Here is a 14,840-nt window from a genome sequence, read left to right as displayed (position 1 = left end):
TTAAAGGAAAATCAATCTATTGTTTTTAATACAAATAGACCTCCTGTTCACTGTAAAGTGCCACGTTTTGATATATTGAGCTTTAAACTTTAAGCTCCATTTTTTGGAACTCAAAACTCAACCTAAAACCCCTCCCTACCTCCCTCTCCCAAACCGTTCCTACAACAATTTGTTGATGTTGCATGATCATGTATAGGCCTACATTTATTATGTATTATATTGTTTATGTTTAAATAACATTTAAACATCAAACTCCTCTGACCTCATCTGGTCTTTCCAAAGACGCGCGCACACACACACACACACAGAAAGGGAGAATGCTATGCTGTAACGTCTACACACACGGTGCTACTGCTGTTGTTCTTGGGCGGATATGAGACTCGCCACAGGATTTTCAAAATAAGAGTATCGATATGAATCGATCTTATTACATTGCATCGATACGATTCGATTGTTGATAATTACATCGATGTATCGATCTGGATCGATGTATCGTCCCACCCCTACTTGCCACGCCTTTTTTTTTAAGATGGAGAGATGGAGAAACGGCTCATTTGGTAGCTAAGGCGTTCCTTGTTAACTACATGGGCATGTTCCCCCGTCAAACTAAATTGTGTCGAGGAATTTAATTAAACTTGTCTTTGTTGTTTAATTTTTCAGTCATCCTGATCATATAGGGCAGGGGTGGCCAACCAGTCAGAGACTAAGAGCCACAAAAAAATGACTGTGGTACCACAAAGAGCCACACCATATACCAGCGTTTCTCAACCTTTTTTTTCAGTCACGGCACCCTTCATGTGTTTATAGGTCTCACCCTCTGGCCTCTAAAGTTGCTAATGTCTTTTTTATTTGGGCCTCACAGGGTTAAAAGTACCCTGTGAGACCCACGGTTGCAAAATTACAAAATCACTTTTAGCCATTTAAAAAAATAATGTTTATTTAAAAATGTTAAAGGGGAACTATTTTACTATTTCTTTCACTATTTGGGCACTTTTACACAATTCCTGTGAGTCTATGGAACACCTAGGTTTTTTTCAATTTTTTTTTATTGTTTTGTATTTCTAATCATGTACTAAAAACCGCATTTTTCGACCTCAAGATCTTAAGTCGTTTTGAGGCTGGGCTCCAACCACTGTGTGGCCTGGTGCCAACTCCCACATCAACTGCCACATTATTATGCAGCTGAGAAATCTCTGACATCACAGATATGCACATTTTCAGATGACTCAGTTCAGTGAGGGTGAATATTGTGAGAGGAGAATTGGAAGAATTCGCCAATATGAGAATTAGAGACATATATCCTATTAATATAAGTCCACATAGCTAAGAAACAATGGTAAACACTGAAAAAAGCCATTTATAAGATAGTTCCCCTTTAAGCACATGTATAGTCAATTGGTCCTGTTGTTCAGCCTCACAATGCTATTTGATAGTAAATGTGTTTATATGTCCCACCCTCTGGCCTCTGAAGTTGCTAATTTCTTTTTAATTTGGGCCTCACAGGGTTAACCTCTTAAGCCCGAGATATACAGTAAAAGTGTATATTTTCAGCATTATGTTTGTTTACCAATTATTTTAACTGTTATTAGTGAAATATAAGATTATAGAAATCTCAGGGCATTGAGTCGGAAACCGGCGCATATTGACAGGAGGAAGTGGCACAGCCAAAAGTGAGTGTAGTCTTTTGAAGGAAGAGACTCAGGGCTTTCAAATTTCGAAAAACTACCCTACCCAGCTCACACCAGCCCCTGTCAATCATCTGACTTCTGGATTTACTTTTTAATTTCTCTTATTTTTTGGGATTATCTCCCACAAACCTGAACGTTATTGCCATAAAACAACGCAGTTAGTTTCTCTACCTTTCTGTGAACGTCTTGCAAAAAACGGTGTTGCAATATGATGAAAAATGGTGGAGAAATTTACATTATAAAAAAGATGGCAGAATTCAGTACTGTATCTACAAAACCTTCTGTTTAATCATCTTCCCTTTATTCATTTGCTTAGATTTTTCAGGTCTGGTCAATTTTAGCATGGTGTTATTTACAGTCAAAGATAATTTTTTTTTTTAAATAGAATTGATATTCTCCTTTGGTTCATTACAATTTACTCAAGCCTAGTAACAGACACACTATTTCTGACACTGATCCATATATGTCCCTAGATTCAGATACCAAGAACATGCAAATGGACCATTTAAAAAAAAATTGTAAATGTGTATTCTACGTCCTTATGGAATGAGTGACATAAAAAAAAAAAAAAAGTAAAAAAAAAAAAAAAAAATTAAAAAAAAATGTTTTTTTTTTTTTTTTTTTATGGATGGAAGAGCCGCACATTGACGGGCAAAGAGCCGCATGCGGCTCGCGAGCCGCGGGTTGGCCACCCCTGATATAGGGGCTCCTATTGGTTGATTTGTTGTATTCCTGTAGCCATATGTTTAGTGTTCTACATCATCATCATCATCATCATCACGTCAAATTCCTCTGCTTTTGTTGTTAAATATGCAGAATAAAGAGATTCTGGTTCAGCTTATGATACTAATGTTGGGTAGGGCTGCGTATCTGCACTGAGTGATTACCCGATTCGATTTAGATTCACAAGGTTCAAATCTATTTGATTACATTTTATATCGATTAATTTAGGTTTGATGGCACTGGTTTCAGGGGGCATAGCACCTGCTGCCATTGTCATCAAAACATTGTATTTGGTTAACTGGGTCTCTGTAGTAGTTTAGTAGGAACTCGGCACAAGGCAAACTAGATCTACATCTGCAGGACAGGATATTTAAAAGAGGTCATTCTGCGTGATTGCATGTGGAAAAACATTTAGTTGACAAATCCTAACTGTAAGCCCTAGTAACTATTGAACCCCTTTAGTCAAGAACAGCCCTAGTAACTATTGAACCCCTTAAGTCAAGGACAGTCCTAGTAACTATTGAACCCCTTTAGTCAAGGACAGTCCTAGTAACTATTGAACCTCTTTAGTCAAGGACAGTCCTAGTAACTATTGAACCTCTTTAGTCAAGGACAGTCCTAGTAACTATTGAACCTCTTTAGTCAAGGACAGTCCTACTAATGCTGGATAAGTGATTGTGGTGATAATATCATCATATATCATATAATATGATTGTGTCTTTGTGTGTCTTTTCTTCAGATTGGTGCGTATGACCAGCAGATATGGGAGAAATCGGTAGAACAACGAGAAATAAAGGTTTGGATGATTCTACTCTTTTACTTTCTTAAATATGTCCTTCTGTTTTCCTGATGATGTAATCGTTTGAATTACACTTCAAAAGATTCATCTTTCCTCCTGGTCATTTGTCATTATGTTATGTTCAGGTCTTCTGTCTGTCATGCTGTTTAGTTGTTGTATTAGTTCCTCTTCTTGGCCTTTCCTGTCTTTCTTTCACTTTGTTCTCTCCCTCTCTCTCTCTCTCTCTTTGAATGTGCATTCAGTTCTTTTCAGTTTCCACTTGTTTGTTTTTGTGTTTTTATTTAATTCTTTTCCTTCTGCCCCCGTGGCCGGGTGTCATCTGTCCCCATCTGTCCTCTCCTCCTCTCCATCCCTCGTTCATTCTTCATCTCTCCTCTTCCTCTCAACAGTTCATTGCCCTGGTGAGTATACCGTGGGAAGACCTCCTGTAATCCCACAATGCACCTCTGCTCACCCTGTGCTGTTAGTCTAGCTGTTGATTGGTTGATTTGTTGTTTTCCCACACTTCCTGGTTTGTGTTTTAACCTTAGAGTGACACGTAGGACAGATGCTGTCTGCTCACCTGACATCTGTTTGTAGCTGATGGTAAAGTCATGTTAACAGATGATAGTAGAGTCATGATAGTAGATGATAGTTAGTAGATGATGGTAGTCATGTTAGTAGATTATAGTTAGTAGATGATGGTAAAGTCATGTTAGTAGATTATAGTAAATAAAGACGAGGGCTACATTTGACAGGACATAATTGCAGCACTGCTGCTGTGACTCAGTGACATTGACAAGTATTCTCTCCTGTAAACCATAAGTTGAAAGCCACAAAAAATAAAAACTGTCAGGCGGTTAGGAACTTGTCACACCCAAATGCTGGTTAAATATTTGGTGTGTCTATGAAGTTTGCCTTAGAGCCATTGATAGAAAGACTTTGGTCCAGTATGTAGCAAGTGTTTCTCTAACATCACCATGGTGATGGAGGACCCAAACTTCTGAACATCAGCTGATATGGAATCTCCAGTTACCTTAGCAACAGCCATGGTGCATGGATTGTGGAGCTGCCAAACCAGCACTGGCCAAACTCCCATAATTAGTAGTTCTGATTTGTCTACTACAAAGTCACACTACCGGCAGCTTCAAGAACCACCATTTCTCAGACATTCTTAGATAAACAAGTTGGTTTCTCACGCTGAATATGAGATTGATATTTAAGAGCGATTGCAGTGTATAGTGAACGACATTACTGCCAATCCTGAAGAAGACTTGTTGTTGTTGTTGTTGTTGTTGTTAGCCAACACTGCAGGATTGAGCTGTTAGTTTAGTATTACTCAGTCATTGTCACCTCCTCCGCACTGCCTGTTTGCATGAGATGACTTGTTTAGGCTATGGTCATATCAGAATTTGATGGTGTGTGTGTGTGTCTGTGTCAAGCCTTGCGTGTGTTACCTTCCAGAATGTGTGTAACTGTGTATGCATATACACTTGCATCTGTGCGTTTTGTGTGCGTGAACTTTGAGTGACCCCTCCGTGCCCACAGCAATTGTAACAGGAGCTTCCCCACCTGCTTGCTCACACCATGGCCTCTGACCTCTTACTTCTAGAGAAGATGACCTCTAACTTCTATAATCCTTCACCTTTTTAGGTTAGATTAGCATTGTGTAGGTCGTTTGTTCTCAGTCTGTGCCAGGCAGAGGTGGAAAGAGTACTGAAATATATTACTGAAGTAAAATAACTGCTACTGTAACACTTAAAGGTACAATCTGTAATGCCGTAAACGGCGACCCCTAGGAAATGGAGCCCTGCTTGTTATTGCACTTTGTTAAAAAACTTTGTTTTGGTCCCATGTGTGGGTTGGGAAAAGCGCAACACCAAGCAGGGCAGTTTTTCCTAGAGGTTGCTTGTTTGACAGCATTACAGTTTCTACCTTTTAAGTAGGAGTACTTGGCCCTATCAGAATACCTATAATAGTGCGGCTGGGTAGCGCAGTGGAGAATGCACTCGCCTACCACCGCAGAGACTCTGGGTTCGAATCCAGCTGTCAGCGGTACCTCCGGCTTGGTCAGTCGTCCCTACTCCTAGTGTTCCCTCCATCTCTCTCCCTCCATTTATCTTTCTTCTATCTCCCTCAATATCTCACCCCTCCATCCATCTATCACCCCTCCATCTCTCTCACTCCATGGTGTAGTGGTTAACACTGTTGCCTCACAGCAAGAAGGTCCAGGGTTCGATTCCCGCTTGGGGACCAGGTTTCCATGATGCCAGGTACCCAGGTGGGGTATCTCCCAGGCCTTTCTGTGTGGAGTTTGCATGTTCTCCCCGTGCTCGCAAGGGTTTCCCCCCCGATAAGATAAACCCAATGGAAAAACATGCACAACAGATCGCTAACGGTGTGGCGTCCTTGACGAAGACGGACAGGAGCACTTGGATTGGTCCCCGGGGCGCGGCTCATGTTGACGCCCTATCTGCTCCCGGCTGCCCTTGGGGGGAAGGACAACGGGATGGGAAAAGTGCAGAGCGACATTTCATCAGCGACTCAGTGCATGTGTGTGTGTGTTCCTGTGGGTCGCCCATCTATCGCTCACCCCCTCCATCCATCTCTCACCCCTCCATCTCTATCCCTCCATCCATTTCTATCCCTCCATCCATCTCTATCCCTCCATCCATCTCTCTCCCTCCATCTATCTATCTCTCCCTCCATATCTCTCTCACTTCTCCATCTATAACTCACCCCTCCATCTATCTCTCCCTCCTCCATCTACCTATCCCTCCTCCATCTATCTCTCACCCCTCCATCTCTCTCCCTCCATCCATCTCTCACCCCAGGCCTCCATATATCTCCATCTCTCCCTCCTGTAAACAGAGCAGTTAGAGACACTCTCTTTAATGAGCTTGAAGTCCAACACACACGCGCTGGTTTGACCTTGACCATGTGAGCGGTGTGTTGTCAGACGGTACAGAAGCGCGTGTCGTAGCTCAGCAGTGTGTTTACAGGCCTGTTGGCAGCATTCATCATTTACAAATGAACCCTGAAATAAGAAATAATATGAAGTGAGACATGGCTGGACCTTTTGTCGCTACACTGCAGTAAAGAGTGTAGAATAATGTAGTCCCAATAGAGGCCTTGCACAGAATGTTTCAGAATTGGCCATAGTCACACGGTGGCCATTTTGCTCTTATGTCATGCTCATGTTGGGACTCGTTTCCTCCCACCTCAGGTGGGAACAGGAAGTGCATATTCACCGACCATATGGTAAATTTTCCAGTGATGACATGGTTAATGTTGGTAGAATTATGCAGCAGTGCCTTACTTTCCGTGGCCAGAAATCCACATGACATTAACCAAACATTGGACATTTTCTAGCTCTTGTTCAGTTTGGCACAGTGGCTTGCTACCCTCCTAAATAATGTACAAAAATCCCCCTAAAATAATGATCTTTTATAGTTCCTTTACTGATCATTTGAAAATGGAACAAAATGACCTCATGAAAACAAGTGGCTTTTGACACAGAAAGAATATATAATATAGAATCATATTGCTGTAGTTTATTTATACTTCAAAAAGTATGATATTTAAGGTCCCCAGAGCCTGACACCTGGGAGGACCAGTGGTGTCGACAGTGGATGGCAGGGACAAGCAGTGGTCGCCAGTGATGCCACAGATTACTTGTAAAAGTAATCTGATTACTGATTACTCCTTTAAAAAGTAATCTAAGTTACTTTACTGATTACTTGATTATCAGAGTAACTTAGTTACTTTGAAAGTAACTAGGTTACGAAGTCGTCGTCGTTCCCCCAACAGTTTTTTTTTTAAACGCTTTATTGAAAGTGCATAAATTGTTTTTAACTTGTTTCTCTGCACATAACGTAAATTGTTAAACTAGTGCTTCAGCTTCTGTACCATCAAGTATGGTAAAGCAACAGTCTATGATGCTCACAGCATTAGAGCAGCCAGCCAGTGGTTTTACAAAACCAGTGTATCACATCTAACAAATGCAGGCTGAACTATTCAATTATATCAACTGTAACTATTAAATTGTTTCTATAAATGTCTCTCTATAAACATACAATCAGTCTCTCTTTAACATGTAAATTAACTGTAAATCTGGCAAATAAGAGCTTTTGCTCTGCCACCATCAACCCTCCTGTACCTAGTCGAAGCGTCGGCTAGTGTTGTGATTCCAGATGCTTTCAATGCAATTGGATGTGCTGTTTTTAGCGGTAGACAGTATTTTGTTTCCTACGCCGTGAAGTAGTGACTGAGGCTACGTTTAGACGAGCGTTTTGGGGTGGAATTCTGAACAGAAACCGCAAAAGTCATCTTGCGGTTTCACTTTTAATTTTGCCAAGCGTTTTGGGGTGGAATTCTCCGACGACGGAGCCCTGCTGTCACACGATTGGCGCATATGTCACATGACGTGCTGTGAAGACCCGCCCTACTCTGCCTCTGATTCGCAGACTGTGTATGGGGAATGTGATTGGATCAAAGCAGAGTCACTCACAGACAGAGGGATCAGTCACGCCGCGGGACACATTCTTGTATTTAACCCTTTCACTGCCACACCACGTCACTCCCAATAAGAAAAACAGCTCAAAATGTATTTTTGACTGTCGAAAACGAAATAAAATACTGCATTCCGCCTGCATTATGAATTTATGATGAGATAGTAACGAAATAGTAATGCACAGCCACTTGGACAAGTAACTGCAATCAGATTACTGGCTTTTAAAGATTAACGCGTTAGATTACTATTTTCGGGTAAAAGTAATCAGATTACAATAACGCGTTACTTAGTAACGCGTTACTGGCATCACTGGTGGTCGCTAGCTTACTTGTAGATGATGCACCGATGTGAAAATTGTGGCCGATACCGATAACCGATATTAATATTGCTGTTCTGGCCGATACCGATATTTAACGATGTCGATATCTCTGTATAGAAAACACTTTTTTATGATAATCAAATAAAGAGCTATTTTCCAAAACGCATACTTTTTTTTACTTTTGTAACTTATTTTCAGAAATGACTAATATTTTTAAACTATTTAAGGCCAAAACATGTCAAAAGAAAAAAAAAAGATGAAAAGATTTTTTTTTCTCTGCCCATATCGGACCGATACCGATGTGTAAAAAAACGGCCATATCGGCCGATATTATATCGGCGGCCGATATATCGTGCATCACTACCTGAGATAGATAGAGACGACTGAAACTTGACCGGTTCTACTAAAGCAAAAATATCCCTGTTGAAGATCCTACGTTTTCACCTCCAGCGACTTGTGTCCTCCCGCCTCCTCACCCCTAGGAGGTGTTGATGTTACTAGAGCAGGGGTTCTCAAACTCTTTCATACCGCAACCCCATTTTATTAATGTATCACGTCATTTCAACACGGAATTAAGGAATATCAAAATAAAAGCACACGTTGAACTTGATCATGCATATTTATTAGAACATTTAATTACGGCACTATGTTATCATCAATACACATTCATAAAAGGAGGCGTATTTAGCCAGAATATGTTGCCAGAACATACAAATCTTTTAAAATATATTTATAAAATTAAATAAAATAAATGTTACTTGCCAATGCACTGTCACCTACCCGCAACCCCAATTTGGGTCGCGTCCCGTAGTTTGAGAACCACTGTACAACTAGAGGATAAACGTGTCCTCCTGCCTCCTCACCCCTAGGAGGTGTTAATGTTACTAGAGGATGAACAGCATTCTGGCTTCTCCTCCGTTCGTCACCCTCTCACCCAGTCAGCTACCAGGTGTTGACGGCGCTGTCTTGACACTGCCGTTGTCATGGGATATATTGTGACACGGCAGGGGTTATTTTCCCTTTGTTTACCTGTGCTGTACCGTTTCACCCATAACACCAGAGGTCTTATATACAGAAGGTATATTGATGTAAAATTGCCCAAAAGTTAGCTGTTGTTGTTGTGAAAATGCTGACTAAAGCCCTTTGATATCTTATCGCCCTGGATATCAACAGAATTAAACCATTTCAGATTTCCAACCTGCTTCCCTGAAGAGATTGTATAATTACTTGGGTTACCGTGATTGGCCCATCAGTCAGTCCGTCAGTTGTCATTCGTTTGAAAGAATATCCGCTATTGACAAGCAATTAAAACTAGTTTGTTACAATTGATTTAACTTCAGTCGATCTAAAACATCAACAGCAACTGTGATGATTTATTTATCACCTGCATGCACAGGTTAGCCAATGTTAATAATCTCCCATAGCAACCGATCACACTGGTCTCATGAATTAGTTTACATTTGAAAGCTTTATGTATCATGATACTTCTTGACATCTCTTTTCAAGTTTCAAGTTTGTTTTTATTTGTCACATATAAGGTACATGTACTTTACAGTGAAATGCTTGGTTCTGTATGAGCCCCTGAGAATGTGCTTCATACATAAAAAAAAGTACGTAAAAGAGGAATAACACTATACAATACAATATACAAACTAAAGTACAACCTAAGTAGAATGAAGTAAAAATGCAGACAATGAGGTACAAAAACCTTTTAAGGTAAGGTGCAAATGAGGTATGAATGTAGTGCAAATCTCTTTAATAAATAGATAAATATAACGTAGTGTCTAAAGTTAGTGTTAAGGTGAGTGTTTGTTTAAAGTTAGTGTGTGCATGTGGATGTGTGTGCAATGAGTGTAGATGGATGGGTTGATGATGTTACATAGGCATTGAGTATCCTGATGGCCTGGGGATAGAAGCTCCTTCTGAGTCTCTCTGTACTGGCCATGAGACTCCGGTAGCGCTTGCCTGACCACAGCAGTTCAAAGAGGCAGTTGTTTGGGTCACTAGAGTCTTTGGTTATTCTCTTAGCCTTGGCCCTGCAACGCTTGGTATAAATGAACAGAAGGCCACGCCCCCTCAACATACGGAGAGTTGGCTGTGCTCAGAGAGGGTGCGTTAAAACAGTTATAACTAAATCAAGTGATGCACCTGAAGCAGATTAAATGACATTCCTGACTTTAACGTTTCACAATCATCTTTTTCTGACTGAATTAACATAATTGCACTGGTCCTTTTCAAATATGTGATCAGCTGTGTATCTGCCCTTGAATAAACCTCAAATACTATAGTGTATATGATATGTACATGTAGTGTACCGTTGTCAGTAGGTCTTATCAACAAGGGGCCTGGTAACTCCTATGCAGACATTGGAACAGTGGAAGCCTATTTGCAACAATACAGATACCACCTGGTGGTGAGAATAGACAATTGCAGCCTGATTTCTTTGTTTTGAGTTTGCCAAAGTTGTACCAGAAATGGCACAATAGGCCTGTTAACTACAGTAGTGTTTAGGGAAGGACATATGTATAAAAAAAATAAAAATAAAAATATGAACTGGTGGGAGCAGTCAGGGTTAAGGTAAGGGCCTGATTCATGAACAAGTTTTTAGGTTAAAATGATGACGAGCTGTGGCTTTGTAACTGTAGGTCATCAAGTGACGACTCCCATGAACATGTCTGTCTAGGCTATGGGATCTAGGCACTACCATTAGCTATGAGACTCCATAAAACACAAATGATATGCGTAGATATGGGTTGTGAGAAAGGCAGGGTTAGCTGGTACACTGTTTTAATGTAGGGTTGTCAGTGTTTACCTCCGAGGTCATTTACTGGTTTATTATACTGTACTGTAGTTTCCAATATGGAGGATCTAACGTATCAACAAACCTGTATAACTAGCTATATGCAGCCATGTTAATAAGGCATTATAGGATTGTTTAATATCTACACTATATGGACTTTTAGTCTGGGGTTGTTAACATACAGTAGATACAGGTTGCAGTCTGTAATCTACATACAAGCCAACATACAGTAGATACAGGTTGCAGTTGTAGTCTACATACAAGCCAACATACAGTAGATACAGGTTGCAGTAGGCAGCAGTCTACATACAGTAGATCCAGGTTGCAGTAGGCAGTCTATACAGTAGATCCAGGTTGCAGTAGGCAGTCTATACAGTAGATCCAGGTTGCAGTAGGCAGTCTATACAGTAGATCCAGGTTGCAGTAGGCAGTCTATACAGTAGATCCAGGTTGCAGTAGGCAGTCTATACAGTAGATACAGGTTGCAGTAGGCAGTCTATACAGTAGATCCAGGTTGCAGTAGGCAGTCTATACAGTAGATCCAGGTTGCAGTAGGCAGTCTATACAGTAGATCCAGGTTGCAGTAGGCAGTCTATACAGTAGATCCAGGTTGCAGTAGGCAGTCTACATACAGTAGATACAGGTTGCAGTAGGCATCAGTCTACATACAGTAGATCCAGGTTGCAGTAGGCAGTCTACATACAGTAGATCCAGGTTGCAGTAGGCAGTCTACATACAGTAGATCCAGGTTGCAGTAGGCAGCAGTCTACACACAGTAGATCCAGGTTGCAGTAGGCAGCAGTCTACATACAGTAGATACAGGTTGCAGTAGGCATCAGTCTACACACAGTAGATCCAGGTTGCAGTAGGCAGCAGTCTACATACAGTAGATCCAGGTTGCAGTAGGCAGCAGTCTACACACAGTAGATCCAGGTTGCAGTAGGCAGCAGTCTACATACAGTAGATCCAGGTTGCAGTAGGCAGCAGTCTACACAGTAGATCCAGGTTGCAGTAGGCATCAGTCTACATACAGTAGATACAGGTTGCAGTAGGCAGCAGTCTACATACAGTAGATCCAGGTTGCAGTAGGCAGCAGTCTACACAGTAGATCCAGGTTGCAGTAGGCAGCAGTCTACACACAGTAGATCCAGGTTGCAGTAGGCAGCAGTCTACACACAGTAGATCCAGGTTGCAGTAGGCAGCAGTCTACACACAGTAGATCCAGGTTGCAGTAGGCAGCAGTCTACACACCGTAGATACAGGTTGCAGTAGGCAGCAGTCTACACACAGTAGATCCAGGTTGCAGTAGGCAGCAGTCTACACAGTAGATCCACGTTGCAGTAGGCAGCAGTCTACACACAGTAGATCCAGGTTGCAGTAGGCATCAGTCTACATACAGTAGATACAGGTTGCAGTAGGCAGCAGTCTACACACAGTAGATCCAGGTTGCAGTAGGCAGCAGTCTACACACAGTATATCCAGGTTGCAGTAGGCAGCAGTCTACACACAGTAGATCCAGGTTGCAGTAGGCAGCAGTCTACACACCGTAGATACAGGTTGCAGTAGGCAGCAGTCTACACACAGTAGATCCAGGTTGCAGTAGGCAGCAGTCTACACAGTAGATCCAGGTTGCAGTAGGCAGCAGTCTACATACAGTAGATCCAGGTTGCAGTAGGCAGCAGTCTACATACAGTAGATCCAGGTTGCAGTAGGCAGTCTACATACAGTAGATCCAGGTTGCAGTAGGCAGTCTACATACAGTAGATCCAGGTTGCAGTAGGCAGCAGTCTACATACAGTAGATACAGGTTGCAGTAGGCAGCAGTCTACACAGTAGATACAGGTTGCAGTAGGCAGCAGTCTACATACAGTAGATCCAGGTTGCAGTAGGCAGTCTACACAGTAGATCCAGGTTGCAGTAGGCAGTCTACATACAGTAGATACAGGTTGCAGTAGGCAGCAGTCTACATACAGTAGATCCAGGTTGCAGTAGGCAGCAGTCTACATACAGTAGATACAGGTTGCAGTAGGCAGCAGTCTACACAGTAGATACAGGTTGCAGTAGGCAGCAGTCTACACACAGTAGATACAGGTTGCAGTAGGCAGCAGTCTACATACAGTAGATACAGGTTGCAGTAGGCAGCAGTCTACATACAGTAGATACAGGTTGCAGTAGGCAGTCTACACACAGTAGATACAGGTTGCAGTAGGCAGCAGTCTACACAGTAGATCCAGGTTGCAGTAGGCAGCAGTCTACACACAGTAGATACAGGTTGCAGTAGGCAGCAGTCTACATACAGTAGATACAGGTTGCAGTAGGCAGCAGTCTACATACAGTAGATACAGGTTGCAGTAGGCAGCAGTCTACACACAGTAGATACAGGTTGCAGTAGGCATCAGTCTACACAGTAGATCCAGGTTGCAGTAGGCAGCAGTCTACATACAGTAGATCCAGGTTGCAGTAGGCAGCAGTCTACACAGTAGATCCAGGTTGCAGTAGGCAGTCTACATACAGTAGATCCAGGTTGCAGTAGGCAGCAGTCTACACAGTAGATCCAGGTTGCAGTAGGCAGCAGTCTACACACAGTAGATCCAGGTTGCAGTAGGCAGTCTACATACAGTAGATACAGGTTGCAGTAGGCAGCAGTCTACACACAGTAGATACAGGTTGCAGTAGGCAGCAGTCTACACACAGTAGATCCAGGTTGCAGTAGGCAGCAGTCTACACACAGTAGATCCAGGTTGCAGTAGGCAGCAGTCTACACAGTAGATCCAGGTTGCAGTAGGCAGCAGTCTACATACAGTAGATCCAGGTTGCAGTAGGCAGCAGTCTACACAGTAGATACAGGTTGCAGTAGGCAGCAGTCTACACACAGTAGATACAGGTTGCAGTAGGCATCAGTCTACACAGTAGATACAGGTAGAGCCATATGAAATCCGCGTTCACGGAATCGCGGACGGAATCGCGGAATTAACCAATAAAAATGGAATCAACTGCAAAACGTGGAATATTGCAGAATTTGGCCTAATCTGGACTGAAATTTCGTTTTTGGGTGGAACGTTTGGTGCACACGCGACCGGGGAGGCGGGGACGCTACAGCGTGTTACACACAACACAGCCGCGGTGCTCAAGCGTCTGGCTGCTTGTGTTAACATCGTCAAGAAGCTAAACTATTCCACAATAAGCCCTCAATTCAGAGCAGAACAGTATCCTAATGACTTTTATGCCTCCGGTGATAAGGTGTTTTGCTAATTCTGTCAACGTTCCGTGGACTGGACCCGCAAAAACACTTGCGACACTATTGTGATTAAATAGCTATAACGTTAGGACGTTTAGCTTCTAGCTAAATCTAGTGCACCCATCCATTTGTTTAATGCAAACGACTGCCCTTTATAAACTAAATACACTTAAATAGCTATGTAACGTTATAGGACTATCTATGGAAATGATAGCTTCTAGAAGTTCTAGCTAAATCTGGTGCACCCATCAATTTGTTTAATGCAAACGATTGTCATTATACACTGCCCTTTATAATCTAAATAAACTTAAATAGCTATGAAACGTTACATTACATAGGACTATAGATGGAAATGATAGCTTCTTGCTAAATCTAGTGCACCCATCCATTTGTTTAATGCAAACTATTGTCATTATACACTGCCCTTTATAATCTAAATAAACTTAAATAGCTATGAAACGTTACAGTACATAGGACTATAGATGGAAATGATAGCTTCTTGCTAAATCTGGTGCACTCATCCATTTGTTTAATGCAAACGTTTGCCATTATACACTGTCCTTTATAAACGAAATAAACTAAACTAAAGGTGCCTAAATTATGCATTACTATATTTCATCACAATATAATAGATATAGCTAGGTTACTGACATTGTCATTGTGATAATGTCAGTAGTAGCTAGCTGTATCTATTGTTTACACTTGAAATATGTATTTTTATTTTGTCACAATATTAATTGAAAAATATTGTGTAAAATTGAACTGTATTTCTGAGTTGAAG

At 41.7% G+C, this 14,840-nt stretch overlaps 1 protein-coding gene across 3 annotated transcripts in view; it reads left to right on the top strand.

The window, feature by feature from the left end:
• The window catches only part of LOC311241822 (protein PHTF2), a 175,724-nt gene that overhangs the window by 113,483 nt on the left and 47,401 nt on the right, over positions 1–14,840 (top strand). For all 3 annotated transcript variants that reach the window (XM_084330741.1, XM_084330740.1, XM_084330739.1), the window contains exon 4: positions 3,151–3,207. In XM_084330741.1, coding sequence (XP_084186867.1) covers positions 3,151–3,207 — 57 coding nt within the window. The remainder of the gene's footprint in view (positions 1–3,150; positions 3,208–14,840) is intronic.

This window comes from Notolepis coatsorum, assembly GCF_963971535.1.
Source record: "Notolepis coatsorum genome assembly, chromosome: 15".
In the NCBI taxonomy this organism is placed as follows: domain Eukaryota; kingdom Metazoa; phylum Chordata; class Actinopteri; order Aulopiformes; family Paralepididae; genus Notolepis; species Notolepis coatsorum.
The sequence above is the reverse complement of the archived record's forward strand: the minus strand, read 5'-3'. Positions and strand labels throughout refer to the sequence as shown.